Source organism: Plodia interpunctella, chromosome 8, assembly GCF_027563975.2.
Source record: "Plodia interpunctella isolate USDA-ARS_2022_Savannah chromosome 8, ilPloInte3.2, whole genome shotgun sequence".
Lineage (NCBI taxonomy): Eukaryota > Metazoa > Arthropoda > Insecta > Lepidoptera > Pyralidae > Plodia > Plodia interpunctella.
The window spans coordinates 10,346,916-10,366,003 of NC_071301.1; the positions used below are offsets into that span (position 1 = coordinate 10,346,916).

Genomic DNA, 19,088 nt, shown 5'->3' on the forward strand with positions numbered 1-19,088 from the left:
CGAGTATTAATACTCTGTAGCTAATCTAGCTAGAGAAGAGTGTAGTAGAAGTGCTATAATGACATTTACCACAGCATAATAAAGAGTGCCTTCACATTCTCAGGGTAACGCGGTGGAACTGGCAGCATGTGAATGCACGGCTAAGTCCTGGGCTGCAGACTCTTCAGTGGTGGTAGCTGAAGTTGGTTCTAGATGTCGCTGTGGCTGTGTTTTACATTTAGCGCCGGCTGCAAGGCTCCTAGCTGGATCCGCGAGAGCGTGTCCTTCTAGATCCTTCTGGTTACTTCAGGCAAACAAATTTTACTTATGTATTTTTTAATATAATTTTATACTTGGAAAACGTGGAGTGATACAGGTTTATAATAATATGCTAGCGGACAGGTCCGGCTTCGCACGGGGTTATTTATGTATGCATAATCCTTTGGGAATAATTTGTCTAAATAACATCTGAAAACTGCGTCAAAATCCGTTGCGTTGTTTAAAATATCAAAGCTTATAAACAGATAATAGGCGGAGACTTTGTTTTATACTATTTAGTGACGAACATTTTTGTCTGTGATCATCTCGTACTAAATAAATAAATATATATAGGACAAATCACACAGATTGAGCTAGCCCCAAAGTAAGTTCGAGACTTGTGTTATGGGATACTAACTCAACGATGCTATATTTTATAACAAATACATATATAGATAAACATCCAAGACCCGGGCCAATCAGAAAAAGATATTTTCTATCTTGACCTGACCGGGGATCGAACCCGGGACCTCTCGGTTCAGTGGCAAGAACTTTACCACTGCGCCACTGAGGTCCTCAATAAACTACAAATTATATACAATAAATACAAATAGAATACTCTCATAAATAAATAGAACTGATTTCGGTTTGCTATCTCAAACGCCGTAGTAATATAGTATTTTGTTGACACTTTACTAAAATAATCGCTATTAGAATATGGCAGAAATTGCATTTGCAATAAGTGCACCTTTGCGCTCATTTTTGTGTTTGAATATATAGTTAAACCTTATAATTCATCTATATTTAATAAACTGATTTGAGTGTATAAAGTTTATTCTTTTAAAATTGTTTTAGAAAATACTCGTTTCTGTAAATTTAATACGTATAATCCGTAAATTCTCACGAGAGCAATATCAGCACGGTAGTTAGTGTTATTACGTCCTGATTCGTTCAAAGCAATGTTTCCATCATTTCATAACCTGAGGCAACGAACATCAAATTTAATATCTCAAATAGTATCAAGCTAATTACAACCCGCTTTGGGCTTGTCGATACAGTAATTAATATTGACTTATTGAATTATAGCACGCGCTTACCACTGGCGTACGTTTCATTCGATATTTATCTCACAAAAGTGTAACAGGCAATTTAAATTATGTTAACGTTACTTCAAAATCTAAATGTAACGTTTGTACATACAATCGAACGTTATCATCAATATTATTACGTAGTGATCATATTGAAATTAATAAATGCTTAAGTAATTGAAGAACTAATGGAACCGTCTCATTTTCGCACTGATATTTAGCTACTTTTAGAGCAGTTTCAAAGATTTTTGAGCGAAATGGTTAATTTTTAATAATTTTCTTTTCGGTGTTTCTATTAGCTAGCATAATAATCAAGAAAATTTTATTAATAATCATCTTTATTGTCTTTTTTGTCTATGGTTACAGTGGAGACTAACTCTAACAACCGAGGTATTGGAACATCGATATCGGGCCATTAAAACTTGCATCGCTTTCTGTAAACCAATTCTGTAACTTTGCTCTCAAAATAATGTTATGATCTGAAAGCTTTTGAACGCAGTAATTACAGCCAGTAAGGACTTTTCAAAACTAATAATATGAGAAAGGTACTAAGGCTGAGTTGCACCGTCAAATTTGATGTTAATTTTAACCGGCACGTCGCAGACATTTAGACAAAATGGCGTACTTTGCATTTTTCTGCGCGCGTTAAAGTTAACGTCAAAGTTGACGGTGCAAGGTTTACTGTTACCGAATAACATCATCTTAACCAACTTACTTTTACATTTACTGATATAAATAGTCTTCTTTCTTTTCGAGTGTGTGAAAACAATTTGTATCAACTTTAAAATATACACTTCTTGATCTAGTTTAGCCAAACAATTCTCAGAAAGTTAACATGTTTGGTTCCCATATCGAAGTCGACCCGGCGAGTTTCTAGTTTCCGTTTTGATTAAAACTTCTATGGATTAAGATTTTATAAGTTGGATTGTATTCACGTTTGTCTTATCATGTTGTATAATGATGATGATGGATTGGAGGCTATCGATAGGAATACCATTAGTATCGATAGCGTCAAATGTGGCAACACTATTGATGATTTACGGTACTTGTCATGTAGTATCGTACTAGTATCGATTGTTGCTAATACTATTGATATTTTCGATAGTCCTTATAATAATCTGATTAGGTATTTTAAGAATAACTATGCTGTATAGTATTGTTGTATGAGAAATCGCGAAACAATATTAGATTGTTATGCAGTGGAATATAGAGATAACGACACACTATTAGACAATTGTAGAATCTTCCTTTTTCAAAAAGCATATTCAAATCGACTCGTATAGTTTTGTAGAAATGTAAGCCACTGTTTTACATTAAATACGGTATCGAACAATCCTTATTGACAATAATTTGTGTTAAGTTTAATCATTGCTAATGGCGTTGTGCTATTTTCCATATAAATTTTAACGTTAACAAATTGTAGACTTTAGCATGTCAGGTTATTGTTCTCGTATAGTAATGGAAACAAGATATGAATTACATTGCCGATATCTATGCCTTGAGTCTCAATTTTAATAATGTATTTTATACAGGCTGAAGAAGGCTTCGTGGTTCGTCTGCGTATGGAAGCCGTGCGCCTACCATGCATTGGTCAAGCGCTTAGAGCAAGGGATGGAGACTCTTTAGGATCACCACTCCTGGCCTCCTGGGATGGACCTGACAGCTCTGCTATGGTGAGAATTCATATCAATCTTTTTCTATTTTTCTTTTATTGTATCCCTTCTGAAAATAGATCCTAAGTCTGAAAGAATTTAATCAACATCCAGATAATTTCTCAGGGACATGTACTTGTGGTCCGAAAATATTTTTTTTTTGTATATTTTATTTTGTACACGATTAAAAATCCTAGATCAATCACTAAAACAAGATTGGAGGGTTAAAATAAATAATGAATGAATATTTATTCATTCAACTATTATCTACTAGACTTCTTTGCGTTGATTTAACTAATTAGACTATTGAGAAGCTACAGCAGTTTTGACCAATAGTTGGCCACGGGCAGCGCTCTCTATGTACACTGCATCAAGTCTCCCAGCGTGCTCGAGTTTGGGCACGATTGTCATTCGAGTCGAGCACTGAGAGTTATTTGCGAAACACAACTGCACCAAGTTGCTTTTGATGTTGTATCCTTAGCCTGTTGATGGCTATTCAGTTGTGCCAAAGGTACTAACATGATAAAGTAGGAATGTGGGCATTCCTACTATCATGTCCACTTTGTGAGACCTCTAGTTGTGAGACCACTAGAATAAAGAGTAGTAATGAGAAACCTGACTTTCAGGCTGGAGATGAAGTAGCAACTACCACAGACAGCACCGGCGTGGTGGAGATAGCCGGTGGACGTCATATTTTAGTTGAACTTAGTTCAGGTGATACGAGCGAAAGATGTGCAGGAGGTTTTCTAGCCCACGCCACACAAGTTGGTGAGTCCCTTCTTATCGGTTCAACATTCTTAAAACATAATGATCACATCACGGTGATTACGAAGACTATAGTCCCTCTCTACTTAATTAATCTTAATTTTTCATCAAAATTCTATACTACGTTTACTCATTCTTAAAGGGCTATATTATGCCGGCTTTACATTATCGGCCAATTCAGCCTGATGCCGATGAGAATGAACGTATTGAAAAACGCAACATTAAGAGAAATCAGTAATGTTAGTTGAAACCGTCAAAGTTGACGATAATGTAATAAGCTGGCATTAGATAAACCCGAATATAAGTGAGAATGGAAGTTGACGATGATGATTATTATTCACTATCTCCTTGTTAAATATATTTATCTAATGTCGAATGTCTAGAGCCAATCCGCAATGCATCAGCGGCCTGGGCCTCAGTGAGTGCTGGCACGTGGTGGCGGGGCGGAGGCGGCGCGCGAGGGGCAGCGGTAGCATTAGCAGCTGCAGCCGCGTTGGCTGCGTTGTGTCTAGCGCTGCATTCTGCACACCGTACTAGGGCGTACCAACGAGCAGCTGATAAAGAGAGCCTAACCGATAGTGATGGTTTGTATCGATTTTTAGACGTTATTAAAACGGAGCTGAAAAAAAGGGGAGAAAATCACTTTAATGTACCAAAAACAAAATGATCAAGATCAAAGTGATATGTTATAAACGGTTCATAGATTTTTTTGGTTTTACAAGAATCCCGTATAAAAAAAAAACATTATTTCATTACACAAATTAATTGAGAAGAGTCACACACGTTCTCGAGTTCCGCTTTTTACACGTTACGTCTCCGCTTCCAAAATAAGTTATCCTGCTTCTGTAAAGAATATTCGTTTTTCCACACTTCTGGCATTATTGCCAAATCGCGGCGTCACAGCCCCGACTGCAACCGGGAACATACGAAGATAAGAGAGAGATTAATGTCAATTTTTATTTGCAACACAGCCTGCTCCGCTTCGCTGGATTTTGGTGTGGCAGCAGCGGGATCACGAAGCACACTGTTATCAGACGTGGCGGGAGGGAGTGTGTCGCTACGGCGGCTGTTACCGTCAGGCAACACGAGGCACACGCGTCTGAGGGACCACGAGCGAGGGGAGAACCTGCAACAGAGGTGAGTTTCTACAGCTTACATCATAACAACATCCTGAGAGAGTATACTACGAAAATTTTATATAGTATACTAGTTTTAATGATTTTATGTGAGTATAAACAAATCTACTAAAAGATTCTGAAGTATTTCTATCCTACGCTTACACGAAGAAATCCAATTATTTCAAATAAAACGAGGAACTCAAAAGTACTTGACAAAACGAGCAAGCGACTGATACGTGCCAAAACAATAGCTCTACAGCAGATCATTCATTAACCTTCACTGGGGGTGAAGGGCGTGTTAATTATAAAATCTTTTCTATAACCCTCTCACAGAAAGTTTCTCGTGACATTCACTATATTTTCTGGATTTTTCAACATAGGTACTAAATTTAAATTTTGCATATTTCAATATACTCTATTTAAATAATACTCTATCTGTTTGACAACACAATACACACATACAGTACAATATTAAAATTAGCATTTTAAATAAATAAATAAATACATTTAATTTTCATAAATTCAACAAGTTATTAGTTGTGCATTTTCCAAAAATAAAATATACTCATCACAATCTCTCTAATCAGGGACGAAGAAGAGAATACAGACATAGAGAACGAGCAAGCGGACAATATGAGCGTTGCGAGCGAACCGAGCGTGGCGAGCGAACCGAGCGTTGCGAGTCAAGCGACCGTCACTCCCGAGACTGTTTCATCTAGCAGTGCGCCCGTTAGGAGTAACAGTGTTGCCCCCTCTCCGCTTAGAAGGTCGCGAACTATTTCTGCAACAAACGTTGTCTTGCCTCAGGTAAGCAGATATTTTAATTATTATTTCCAAAAAAGAAAGAAAATATTGAAGTACTTAATTTTATTTTATAAAAAAAAAACATGAATGAGGCCCTATTGTTGATTGATTCACTGGTCAATTCGCAATAACACACTCAAATTAATGCCGACGCAAGTGTACGAACATTGCGTGTATTATTTAGCACAAAGAAAAACATAAAAGTTGTAACCATGATTCATTTTTCATTAGGTCACATCACCACCTCAACAGTCAACGAGCGAGACAGTGACGGTGGAACTGAGTACCAGCATCACCAGCGTGAGTGAGCGGGACAGCTGCAGCGAGAAGGATAGGGACAGCATGAGCAGGGCTTCGTCTTCCATGTCAGCTGCTACTCTTACTAATGTAGGTTTTTTTTTAAGGAACACATCGACTTATTTTTCTAATAAACAGAGAGCTTTACTCATCAAGGGCTACTCTTGATTTGATCTGTTCTCGTTTTCAAATGATGTTGATGTGCAAAATTCTTCTTTCCAAAAACTATGACTTTCCAAAAATTACCTCAGCTTCTTTTGTTTATTACCCGAGTGTTTTGGGCAGAGGACAAATAAGCACATGAATGATCATTGGTGCAGATACCACAGTCGCATTTTGTTTTACACCGGCCCTTTTGAGTGCGCATGCGATTATGCGATTTCTAGATTAGCCAGCAATGGTTGATGGATCTGCCAGATCTCCCTCTATTATAACTATAGCATTGATGGTACAAATTCAATTTGTCCCACGGATGTTGCGGATGATAAATTAAACTTCATCATAAATATAGTTTTGGTTGGCGTTAAACCAAACACACAATAAAGTCTCATTTTTTAAGAATTGGAACTCGTATAGATGATAATATGACTTACAATGGTGAACTAATTATAGATGTATCTAAAACATAAACATTTTTGTATCGCCTATTTTGAAGAAAATTTAATTTCTTCATGAAGTTACCTGGTTTAGATGAATGAAAATTTCACATCTCAACCTGCAGTGTAGTAGTGAACTTCAGTTACGATAAAATACTTATTTCCAGGGTTGGTACTCACCAGCGTTGAGTGGCGTCTCCGCTGCAAGGATCAGAGACAACCCTAAACACACGAAGGAGAGTTGCAACCGTCGCCTCTTGAGGTCCGACCTCAGTCTCACCTCCCATCCTGAGATGGAAATTGATTATTACGATTATGAAGTTAATAACGCTGGTAGGTCTTTCATCCAGGAATTTATGAAATCTAGTTGAAATCAGAAGTATATACATGCCAGCGGCTAGTAGAAATTAATAAAAATGACAGCAATCTCAAGCCGAGAACAAAAATCGAGAGAGAGTATAGCTTTGAAGCATTAAAAAACTTTTATAGTCAAAATGTTGACCTATGAAAAATAAAATTAAATGATCCATTATAATGGAAATAAAGAGAAAAATGAAAATACACAAATAATATTTGACTCAATGTGAAAAATAATAATAAATAAATCACAAAAGAGATTATAGTTTACCAAAAAACCCATCCTATTGAAACTATAAGCTATTTATCATTGTTCCAGGTTCAGTCCCAGGATCATATTTGGGAATGGACCCAGCATTTTTGGTCTGGATTCCACCTTTAGAAGAAGGGGATATTATCAAGGAGATTGACGAAAAGGCACCTGAGATTGAGGCAAGTTAATTTTTTATTTTGAAAACTTCGCGCTTTGAACATATAACATAACAATAAATTTTAACGTGACATAGCACGAAATTTATTCAATGTTGCTGACGTTTCAACTACCTTGCAGTCGCCGTGGTAGAAGCCAACAGCAGCAAATTGAAATAAAAAAGATTCACGCCTATATAGTCCGGTTAACATGTGTATACGAAAAATCTTTATGTATCACAACTTGTAAATATAAAACTTTGTACGCTTCAACTATAAAGTATAAAATATAAGTGATATTCTAATTGTTACTAGATAGCAACAATTAGAATATCAATTATATTTGAAATATGTTTTACACTAAGTTATGATCTCATAACTCCTGTAGCTTTGAATGTTATTTATCCAACTAATAAATGTAATTCTCAAATCAAAATGTATCTTAAAAATACACGCACAAATAAAATACACAATCCTCTTTATAATATTGTTTTAGAAATAAGATTTTATTTGTATACGATAATTCTCCGGACCTCTCAATTTCCCAAATTCTAACACCAGTAAAGATTTACATATATTCTTTTTAATTCGAATATTTCTACACGAGCGAAACCCCAAGACATAGATACGAGTAGTATTGAATACAAAAAGCTTGAGAATAGAATCCCGTGAGGTGGGTCATTCATCAGATTAATGATAACAAAGCGAATGTGAGTTGCGACAAAAACAGCATCACCCAATTACTAAGAGAAAAGAGTTGCTTTTACTGACTAATGACTCCAATTTTCTAAATATTCTTGACTTTGTTATTATGGGTAAAATGCAATGCTTTTGTTTATAAATTAAATTAACATTTTTTGCATAATTATCGATGTTAAAATGATATTTCTCTAAACAAACTATAAGTATTTCAGCGACCACTGCTGAGAAACTTTACTACATTTGACTGGATTTTTAAATTTACCCAGTAAATTATACAGAGTTAATAATTGAACTTCAATAATTTTAGTCCTTTTGCATTAGTTCAGCTAATGTAAATCTAAGTTCATATAAAACACAAGTTATCATCAGTGTTTTTCGAGCCCGTATGTGCTCCCCAGAAATATATTAGGTATAAAGTATCAAAATAGATAATTATATAGCTAAACTTGGTCGGAATCTACGCAATAAAAAAAAAACGTTGGTTCGGATGTTTTATTACTTTATTTTGTTTACAGGAAGTTTTGCCAAAAGAACTGCGTCCAGATCCAGGCAGCAACACAGAGTCTCCTGAAGAACGACCCACATCCAGTACATTAAAGAGAAATACTGACAACCGCTTCAACCGATCCAACGAATCCATCAAGTCAAACAGACGAGCAATAGACAGAACGAACATTATCCATCCTCTCAATTTCAGCATAAGTGATTTGCAAAACTCACCCAAAGCCACTAAAAGAACTAAAAAACGGAGAGATGAAAATCCTGTAACCATACCTATGAAAGACCTTACACTTACTAGATCACCAGTAAGAATACATAGAAGAGATAACAGAAATGACGTAGATGGTACATCAACTCTTAAAAGAATTAACGACACGGCTAGAGAAACTAGCTCTGATACATTGAAAAGAACAGATTATTCTGATATAAGATTCGCAGATGAGAACTCTGATTCGTCTAACGAAATCAAGTTTGCTGATGATTCACCGGATAGTAACAGACTTGTTGATAAATTTGATGTTAAAGCTTAAGAGCTGAGCGGTTATGGAAATTTTTAACCATTAATTTATAGTTTAGTAATCACTGATTTTATTTTTAATATATCATGCCCATTTGTTGTTAAGGACCAATGTGATTAAATTGACATATATGACTATATTTCATATCATCAAATTTTTGATTTGGATTTCACCAAAGTATTGTCAAATCTAGCTAAATTAATATAAGTTTTTATTAAGTTTTAGTAATTTGAATGTGACAAACATTAACACAATTAGATTAAGTTCTTTATTATCATTATATTATTAATAGAAGTTGAAAATGTTCTAATCTAGACCCTACACTTCTTTTTTTATAATTTGCAACATCTTTGCTGAAATCCAAATTGTTTTAGCACATAACAAGTAATATATTTACGCAAAACATTTCACCAAACGTAAAAGTAGGGACAAAATTTAATTAATAATTTATCTTGTAGATGAAGTAGAATCATTTCGCTGTCTAAGTAGTTTTCATACCTGTCCGTCACGCTTTGCATTGTATAATATCATAGCAACTTTAGGATTAATGTTATATGCCGTGTCGTTGGTCAACTAAAGCAGTTTAGATGTGTCTATAATTAAATTACGCAGCACTAAAGAGAATGGATTATGGTAAGTTTATTCGCTGAGTAATATGGTTAGGACTTTTCCGTTTTTAATTTGAATAACAGTAATTCCTTAAACGATATTTAAACGACTGACGATGTGGGCAGTGCAATAATAAATTATTTCCACATTAGTTACCAATGCAATGTACATGCAGTATTCATCTGGCAATAACGTTCGTATAAGATTTAAATTGAAAATATTATGTGATGAAAGTGGTTGCCAGCAGATCATTATATATCCTCAGGGATTAATTCTGTTTAATAATTAAGTGATTCATCATCATATAATATTTGATTATCAGTTCGTCCGGTTCTCGAAAGTTAAATCGACTGGAGTTCTAAAACATCAATGGACTATGAAATCAAAGCATATCTTGAGAAGTCGGCAACGCGCAAGTGACACCCCATTGCATGTTGCATAAATGAAAATTGACACTACGAATCACACCTTTGACCTATAATTGTTTTTTTTTCATCAAATACTTTCAATTCAGATTGAATACTCTAGTCAAGTCACGTGTCAAAGATATTTTAAAGTTTTTGTTATTAGCTTTTAAGCAAAGGGATGCATTTATTTTAAGCCGTTATTTTACTAACTGTATTTATTCTGTAGATCGTAAGTGGATAATGTTGTTTTGGTTTTCGAGATGGCATTAAAATGTTTTTATTTTGTATTTGACATAGTTGTTTTATTTATTATTATCTTGTCTAGTATTACTAATACTTGTCAGTTTTTATTCAAGTCGACTAAACTCATCATGATTTGACATGATTTTTACATATTAGTGAATTTAAAACTGTCATCCAGTATCCAGGTTTTCTCACGATGCTTTTTCTTCAACGGAAGCAAGAGATGGTCTAAGAAAACTACAACGAATCAGATTGGTACACAAACACATGTGTTGGATTCATGTACATATTTGAAATTTCAGAATTCCGTACTCAAGGTATTTGCATTTCCATTTCAATCACGCCTTTCATAAAATCACTGGTATTTGATATTGGCGACGGCAGACTTAATTGGGAAATAACACTCTGTATTAAATTCCGATGGAGGTAGTTCGTGCCACGCAATAAATTGCATAGTTTCACATCAAGGTATGCTGCGTTTAGGTTCGGATGCCCAATAAAAATACTATTAATACTTAGTCGAATCTACCACTAGAGCATTAGTATCAGCTCAATTGGTCAATATTTCATTCGAACATATATATACATGCGTACAGTGCAAGGAATATTAAAGCTTGAAAAATTTGTAGGAAACATTAGTTATTGTTTAACAATTAGTTCAGAAGCACCTTAGATCACTACGTTGCACTAAATCATTTTTAATAAAATTATTATTTTCCTTGTTACCACACTATTACAAACTTTTAACGCTATCATACATTTCAAATCTTAAACTACTTGGTATAAAATATTTTATGGCCATGATATTTTATATATTTTACGACAAGCACATTTTGTTGATAACTTGAATATATTTATTTCGCTTTGTGAATTGTTTCTATAAATGTAACTGCAGTCATTGTAAGCAAACTATTTATTTATTTCTATTATTTATTTGGAAAATGAGTAAACATTTATTAGGGTACGTAAAGTTGAATGTCACCAATTTTCCCTCTTCTCCTCATGACTTCAATTTATCGAGCTAATTCTCAAAAAGTATATGTTGCACTGCTAAAATTAATGTTTATCGTATTCAATATACAATTTTTAATGAAAATCATAGGATGCTATGAGAAATTAAGTTAAAAAACGAAATTTATATAGCCTGTGCAGTGTACGTAAATAAAAAAATAGTTTGTAATTATAATATAAATGTCGAATTTCGAAGTTCATCACAAAAATAATGATTTTTACGTGTAAATGAATTTGAATCTGTTCTAAATGAATGAAATGAGAAGAAAATCCTATAAACCTTGTCTTTTGCGGTGTCAACAACACAACTTAAAGAAAACATTCAGATCAAACTGTTTATGGGTAGAAAAACGTTTTCTCATTCTGTACGACTAATAGACGTTCCTGTTAAAGTAACTCTTCGCCTTTTTACAATAAGCTTTTATTCAATTTAACATGTCCCTAAGTTTGCAATCTAATCTTGCAAATTAAATTTCACCTACTTCCCCCTTGTCTTGTATTGAATTTCCAGGTCGCTCCAGTATCAATGCATTATGATAAACATGACCTGATGGTGCACCTAGAAATGTTTCTCATTTAGGGAATTCATCAACGGCTAACTGCACAAACATGATTTTTGTCACACGAAGACAAGATCACTGACAACAATAAAAGCTTATGACGAAACGTTTTTGTTAAATGCTCATAATTCCCCTTCTATTAATTTCCTCTTAAATCTTGATGGGTCCCCTTAAGAGTACCACTTTAATTAATTTCAGATACTTTATACTGATGATGTCGTCAGGTGCGATAAGACTTCAGAAGAAATCAAGATTAAACATACCACGGTTCCGAGTGATAAATGGAAGAGACGCCCATGAGAATGAATATCCATTTGTAGTAAGTCTACTGATGAGAGCTAAAGGAACGGAGATATTATTGAGGGTTTGCACAGGATCAGCAATCAACAGCGAATTCGTTTTGACAGCAGCGCACTGTTTGATTCCGGGTATAGAAATAGTTCGGTGAGCTAACTTTTGTATTGCAACTATGAAGTCTACAAGTTGTAAGTTCCATACTGCTTTTAAAAGATTATCGTAACTAGCTGATGCTCGCGACTAAACGATATACCTCATATAGATACCTAACAAATTCGGTAAATTTAATTGATTAATCGAACGGCGCGATGTGGACACTTCACTCAGAGACATTACAAATGATAATGAAACCCTTCACTAAATGTAGCCTTCTTTAAAGAAAATAAAAAATATATATATTAGGACAAATTACACAGATTAAGCTAGCCCCGAATTAAGTTCTAGACTTGTGTTATGGGATACTAACTTAACGATACTATATGTTTTAACATATACATATATAGATAAACATCCAAGACCCAGCGGCCAATCAGAAATTTCCATCATTCCAGATCATTTTCCATGTTGACCCGATCGAGGCTTGAACCCGGGACCTCTCGGTTCAGAGGCAAGCACTGTACCACTGCGCCACTGAGGTCGAGGTCTTTGCTGCATTTTTGCGTCGTGCAGCTTTTTCTGAGAGAGAGATCTATTTTATCCATGACATATCCATTCACTTTTCTGAAAAATGTTTTCGGCCATACTTTGAATAGTATCCCATAAAATTTTAGAGCAAACCTCTCGGAAGGCCTGTATTAAATATAATAATATCTAATATATTTACATTATATATACAGGGTTTCTGGTATCTAACCTTCCAAAGGCACATAAGGTACATAGAGACTAAGGTACATAGTCCTTTGACTTTTGTCTAAACGTAATAAATATAAAAAAAATTCTTCTTTTAGTTTTAATGTCGTTTCCATAACACCTCTATGTTCGATTCTTCTACATAACGCTTCTGTACTGTCTCTTGTTGCTTGGCTATTACATAGAGTTACGACTACTCAAGTTAATAAAAAAGGTAATAAATACTTAGGTCTAGCTAATCTTACACATCACGCGTAATCTACACAACATCTTGTATTGCTAAAAAATGTTGGTATTTATGTCCTGACTTAAATGCCAAATCGCCTCGATTTATTTGTCGATTTGAGAAACTAGAAAGGCATTAAGTGACGCCGGCTAGTGGATTCTCTCCATCATCAATGTTTTTTACTGAGTTTTTATTTTCAGATGTGGCAATATGACACAGCCACCTACCGACACTGCCTTAAAAGATCGTATCAAATGTAAATCCAAAATTTTGAAGCAAATTCCTCATCCAAGTTATGTGGATGACAACGATATTGCTTTGATACAAATAGATCCGTTGATTCTGCAACAATACGGCAGACTTGAAGCAGTCGATTACAAATCGCTTTTAGGAAGAGCCGTGAAGTATGCTGGATACGGCTATTTTGTCTATAATGCTAATGACGAAGATACATTTATTGAACAACAACACAAACCACTTCAAATTGGCGAGGGAGTAATTTATGATGCGTCACACAATTATAATACTGGACACCGTTTTGATTCCGGGCCTTTGTTATTAATCGCACCAAAATGCTCTAATATAAAACAACATATTTATTCAGGTGATTCAGGAGGACCTCTGTTTGTTGGAGGTCGCATTGCAGGTATAGCGGCTCATGTTCACGGGCGCGCTCTGAACTTTGAACGCAGTGTTCAGGTGATGGCTTCATTTACACCTGTTAGTCCTTATTTAGAATGGATTCTCTTCAATGTTAAAAAAAATGCAATAAGTTCAACGAAACGGAAATTAAGAGTAGGTTAAGTAGACAACAAATCCTTGACAGTAAATACAAATAAGCGGTCCGTTTTTACTACTATCGTACATTACTTTTCTCGTAAATTATATAAAAATTACAGGACAACACCATTGACATGACATGGTAAATAAAATTAATAAAATCAGAAAGGCTAAATGATAGGCGTGCTGTATCCGTCTCAAAAAATCTCCATCGCCATACAGCGGGGCAATGCAGCCAGTGTAATGGGAACTTTTGCACCAGGTATGATGCGGGGTGGCCTGTTAGATTAATACAGTATTTGACGAAGCATGTTGCGGATATTTCAAATTGTATTAAATAGTTAAATAAATCACAAAAAATAAAATAGGTAAATAAAATTATTAATCAATTCATGTTCAAATAATCTGTGTCATTATGATGTATTCATATGTTATATTTTTTACTCATAAAAGTTTCATTATAACGTTGTGGTTTAAAATGCACTTTGTACTTAGTTCCGAATGTTATTAAAATAGAAATTATTTGCCTACTTATGTGAAAAATATGTATCCGATTGTATGAAGAAAGTCTGAAAGTGTTTAGCATGTGTATCCGAACGTTTAGAGTGAAAAGACAGATGTTAGAGCAACGAAAAAAAAATATTGTAAAAGATTTCTTTGTGAAATACAAGACTATTTCAAGCATTCCCAACGTTTCACTATTTCCCCGATCCCACATACATTCTTGGATAACATTCTTGTATAAATTCCACCGATCAGCAATGTTGGAAACCTATCCCAGAGACGTTAAGGTGATACATAACTGCACACTAGCGCCACCATTGTTTACACAATTTCTTTTGTTTATTAGTGAAAACTAGAAAATCCTCTTGCCAAATTATTCTATACTAGTTAAAGGAATTTATTGCAAAGTATTACAATTTTCCATTACACAATGTAAAAGTCTACTAAACCGAAAACGGTGGCCACGAAAATCTTAGGAGACTACTTATCAATTAATTATATTCATAAAGAAATGAGTTGTTTACAAAAATATCATTTTTGACACAAGCTTTTATTGTATTCACAGAGATCTTACTTTGAATGCATGTGTGTACAAGTAAATTATGTTGATAGGTTACCTAAATTCCACCTATAAGCCAGCTAAAATTACAGCTAAATGTAGTCTTCGAGATTTGAAATACTTTGCTCTGTTTACCCCGTAAGGGATATAGACGTAATACTATGTGTTTTTTTCCACTTAGATGAAGTCGAGGTCTAAAGCGCGGCGATATAGAACGTTGCACTCTCGGATGTGACGCCCAGAGCTCTGTATGAGTAAAAAATTAAACTTAAAATGTAGAATATTCGATTGTAATGACTTACCAAGTAGGGAAGTTATACAAATATTTGTAAAAAAAGTAAGTTATTTAATCTAGTAGTCTTATGTCTTTGTGGCACATAATTCGTACGGGCATTTGTTAGAGTTTTTGCCCCATTTAGGATATTAGGTCGATTCAGACCGGTAGGCACTGGTCACAAACAATGTCTGGTATCCGTGGTTCTTATGATTAAAGAAGATATTTATTATTTTAATTTTATTTTATGTCACGACCTGTGACACATAATTTTTATGCTGAGCGAAGACAGTTTTAGTAAGTACTATAACTCATATTATCTGTGTCCAGTGTTAGTGAAGTGAAATCTTTTGGACTAAATAAACGTTTCTTCCATAAATAAATGAAATGTTTTTACGTTTCACATTACGTTCAGTTGTCTTAGATGGCTGTGTTACCTAAATAAATTATTGACTAGTTAAGCCATAAGTAGGTATATTGATGTTGTCTATTATATATTATTATTATTAGATAATTTGGCCACCTATTCCTCGTAATTTGAAATGAATAGCATAAAATAAACCCAGCTTATAACTATAAAGGTTCTCCGTAAATGAAAGTATCCATGGCTAGAAAATTGGATCCTAACTCAGTTGGTCCAGTAACTAAACGCAGTAATGGAACTGGTTGATAGCTCATTTTCCTTAGAAATCCATTTATCTAGTACAGTCTAGTACAACGAAAATCTTGAATTAATTGAAACTTGACCGCTATTCGATATTTAATACGGCATTGGGAACAAAACATTGCGGAATTACGTGATACGTAAGGTGACATGAAACATACTTGCATATAACGACCGTCATTTCCTGCATTTTTCCCATCTGCAAGATAATGCAACTGACGAGGAACTACTTAGACGCCTCTCGATGCACGTATGTAGATCTTGGGCTGGTTGCACAGACGTCTGTTATGGTACTAGAAGCATGGAATTAGTAGGTACTCCGTAAGTATTTACTAAATCCATGTTGCAGGTATTGTGTAATCTGTGGTTAAAATATGTTGAGATAAGATAAGATGTCCGTCGACAGGCAACGCTGTTCGGCGTTGCCGCAGGAATGTATGGAGATTCGACATAATTCAACGCACGTCATTGTCAAAACCTATAAAAAGCAACGGAGTCGTGATGCTGTGATGTGCTGCGTCGTCGCAACGGAGCACGACTGAACTATGGGGCTTATAACTTCATCACGGTTTGATAAAATTTGCAATGTATATACATTCATGGCTCTCAGTTCAAGAAAATTGCTACACTTGTATACGGATAAGACAAAGAAAAGAACACAACATTTTCCTATTTGTAACTTTTGTGTTATGTTGTGTGTTCACAAAAAGCTAGTAAAATATTCTAGTTAAAGTATGCTTTTACACTATTATAAATGAAATAGGTATGTAACTTTTTTACAGATAACGGCTTTTTAACAGCTAATCAGAGTTTAAAAATCTCGTTTGAAACCCACCCCAATACTGCGCTATCTTGCAGGACATTTGACTCAAATTGTTTCCTGCCCGAGGAAGTGTTTAAAGGGGGTTGAGGGGGGTGGGAGGTAATTGCGTCACCTGTAATTACCAGGGAGGTTATGTGGGGGGGGGGGGGGGCTAGATAATGGGTAGTGTCTTTGCGTCGTGTATTTTGAAGTGGTCTATTGCGGGGGATATAACGTTTCATACTCGTATGGTGTTTGTTTTGCGTTCGGATATTTATTTTTTGAATGTCTACATTTTTTGTGAATATTTCTATTTTTATGTATTAGTAAAGATATAGTACGAAAATGTAAATGGTTTCCAAAGCTGTATTTATATAACTTATTATTTAACTCTTGGGTTAAAGACCTAATACCAAACCCTATTCCTTGACCAAGGAACCTCTCACATATCACATTAGAGAGAGAGAGAAACTCCCAGGAAAGATCTGGTGGCCAATAATATGAAAATTATTGCACCACATTTTAATATTTTAAAGAAATATGTTTTTAAAACTCTGTATACATACAGACTTAAACATATTTACTACCATGTAATTGCAATTGTAAAAGTAATTGCAATCGAACTTATGCGAAGATGAGACGAAAAAGGAGAAAATCGAAGCCTGGGCTTCGACGCTCAACGGCTGAGAAAGTAACCGGGAAAATATTAAGATGAGAGAGTAGTATTTGGTAATTGTAAGATACTCGTATATTCGTAGATAACGAACACTACTGAGATAATTTTAGAAGGTAAGTAGAAGTTTAACCGTCTGGGTTAATTAACCCGCTAAATGAGGTTGCGCCACTAAACGATTATCCAGAAGATAGCCGTTACACCGCTCTTATTAGCATAATTATATGACTTAGGAGACAGAAATACAGGTACACCTTTTGTCTGAAAGCCAAAACTAGGAAGAAATGGGACATAATATTGGCTTAGTTTCGCAGACACAGCCGTGCGTCGACTTGAGAATGAAATTCGAGGTGATCTGTTTGTTCCCTCAAGCAAAACAGCTTGATGGAACAATCGGATCACCTCGAATTCCACTTTTTTTTTAAATCTTCGTTCAGTTAATTATAAGCAATTTTTGTCAGTCAATCACAAACGTGACACGTGAAACATACTTTTTTGACCATGTTATATTTTTGAAAAGAAATCATATATTAAAACTACATAGTGTAGTGAACATTAAGATACATACTTAGTTATAAATATATAAATATAAATATATTAGGACAAATCACACAGATTGAGCTAGCCCCAAAGTAAGTTCGAGACTTGTGTTATGGGATACTAACTCAACGATACTATATTTTTATAACATATACATATATAGGATAAACATCCAAGACCCGGGCCAATCAGAAAAAGATCATTTTCCATCATGACCCGACCGGGGATCGAACCCGGAACCTCTCGGTTCAGTGGCAAGAACTTTACCACTGCGCCACCGAGGTCGTCAAAGTTAGTTCTTTCTTCTTATTGGACTATTTTCCGCAGTTAGGTCCTTTTTGCGTGCGGAGTCTGCGCTGGTTAGTCTCGCCAGTTCAGCTCCTTGGTGCAGCCTATGCCGGCGCATCGCCGATGGTATAAGGCTTCGCTCACGGTCCCTGAATTTCCTTGAAACACTTCTCTTGTGAATGGAACGCTGTGACACAGCAAAAGGAAGTGGCTTGTTTGTAGTCAGCCAACAATTTACATAAGTGTGTTTGCGCCTACTTGTTACTAGACGGCGGTTGGTAGTCGTAAAAGGTGATTCGCAGAGCGTTTCGACCGCTTCGGCTGCGCTGTCATTACAATTTTTCAAATTTTAACAAAGACAAGAATTAGTTTTACTATATGACTTTCCATTAATTACTCTGTACTTTAGTAATGTCAAGCCGCAGCGGTCGAAACGCTCTGCAAACCACCCAAAAATCACGTCAGATGCCTTTGTGCGACTTGCATAAAATCTGACACCAGTTACACACTCGATATAAATGAATGAAGTGTAGGACCATCCTATTAACATTTAGGAACATACAATTTGTTAACTTTGCCTTGCACGGATTCGAACTTTCACCGTTTGGCACACCATCCAGCGATACCTTTGATACAAAGGGAACTTTCCTTTGAGGAGCTTACATGCTGTGATTTCGACGGAGAACTTTAAGCTGCCTAAAGTTTTGATCAAACGCACATAATTAGTAGAATCTTAAAAAATCTTTTCGGAAGTTAGGG

At 35.2% G+C, this 19,088-nt stretch overlaps 2 protein-coding genes and 1 long non-coding RNA gene across 10 annotated transcripts in view; 2 read left to right on the forward strand and 1 right to left on the reverse strand.

The window, feature by feature from the left end:
* The window catches only part of gogo (golden goal), a 183,036-nt gene extending 172,685 nt beyond the window's left edge, over nt 1–10,351 (forward strand). For all 8 annotated transcript variants that reach the window (XM_053748409.1, XM_053748410.1, XM_053748412.1 and 5 more), the window contains 10 exons: nt 104–289; nt 2,858–2,998; nt 3,604–3,745; nt 4,126–4,326; nt 4,714–4,879; nt 5,448–5,667; nt 5,896–6,051; nt 6,725–6,890; nt 7,234–7,350; nt 8,544–10,351. In XM_053748409.1, the coding sequence (XP_053604384.1) occupies nt 104–289; nt 2,858–2,998; nt 3,604–3,745; nt 4,126–4,326; nt 4,714–4,879; nt 5,448–5,667; nt 5,896–6,051; nt 6,725–6,890; nt 7,234–7,350; nt 8,544–9,055 (2,007 nt within the window). In that variant the 3' untranslated portion in view covers nt 9,056–10,351. The remainder of the gene's footprint in view (nt 1–103; nt 290–2,857; nt 2,999–3,603; nt 3,746–4,125; nt 4,327–4,713; nt 4,880–5,447; nt 5,668–5,895; nt 6,052–6,724; nt 6,891–7,233; nt 7,351–8,543) is intronic.
* Nucleotides 4,732–19,088, reverse strand: part of LOC135309764 (uncharacterized) — a 47,844-nt gene continuing 33,487 nt past the window's right edge. The window contains exons 2-4 of the long non-coding RNA XR_010369966.1: nt 6,738–6,845; nt 5,470–5,641; nt 4,732–4,868 (exon numbers count right to left, since the gene is read on the reverse strand). This is a non-coding gene — a long non-coding RNA (uncharacterized LOC135309764). The remainder of the gene's footprint in view (nt 4,869–5,469; nt 5,642–6,737; nt 6,846–19,088) is intronic.
* Nucleotides 11,107–14,709, forward strand: LOC128671716 (mast cell protease 2-like). Its single transcript, XM_053748441.2, has 3 exons — nt 11,107–11,263; nt 12,072–12,317; nt 13,446–14,709. The coding sequence occupies exons 1-3, from the start codon at nt 11,244–11,246 to the stop codon at nt 14,047–14,049; spliced, it is 870 nt and encodes a 289-aa protein (XP_053604416.1). The 5' UTR covers nt 11,107–11,243; the 3' UTR covers nt 14,050–14,709.

What these genes read in the sequence shown, in the direction of transcription:
- LOC128671716 (XM_053748441.2), top strand. Translation starts at nt 11,244, where the DNA reads ATGAGTAAACATTTATTAGG. An exon ending in ATGAGTAAACATTTATTAGG is followed by an intron (nt 11,264 to 12,071) that starts GTACGTAAAGTT and finishes AATTAATTTCAG; the next exon opens with ATACTTTATACTGATGATGT. An exon ending in CCGGGTATAGAAATAGTTCG is followed by an intron (nt 12,318 to 13,445) that starts GTGAGCTAACTT and finishes TTTTATTTTCAG; the next exon opens with ATGTGGCAATATGACACAGC.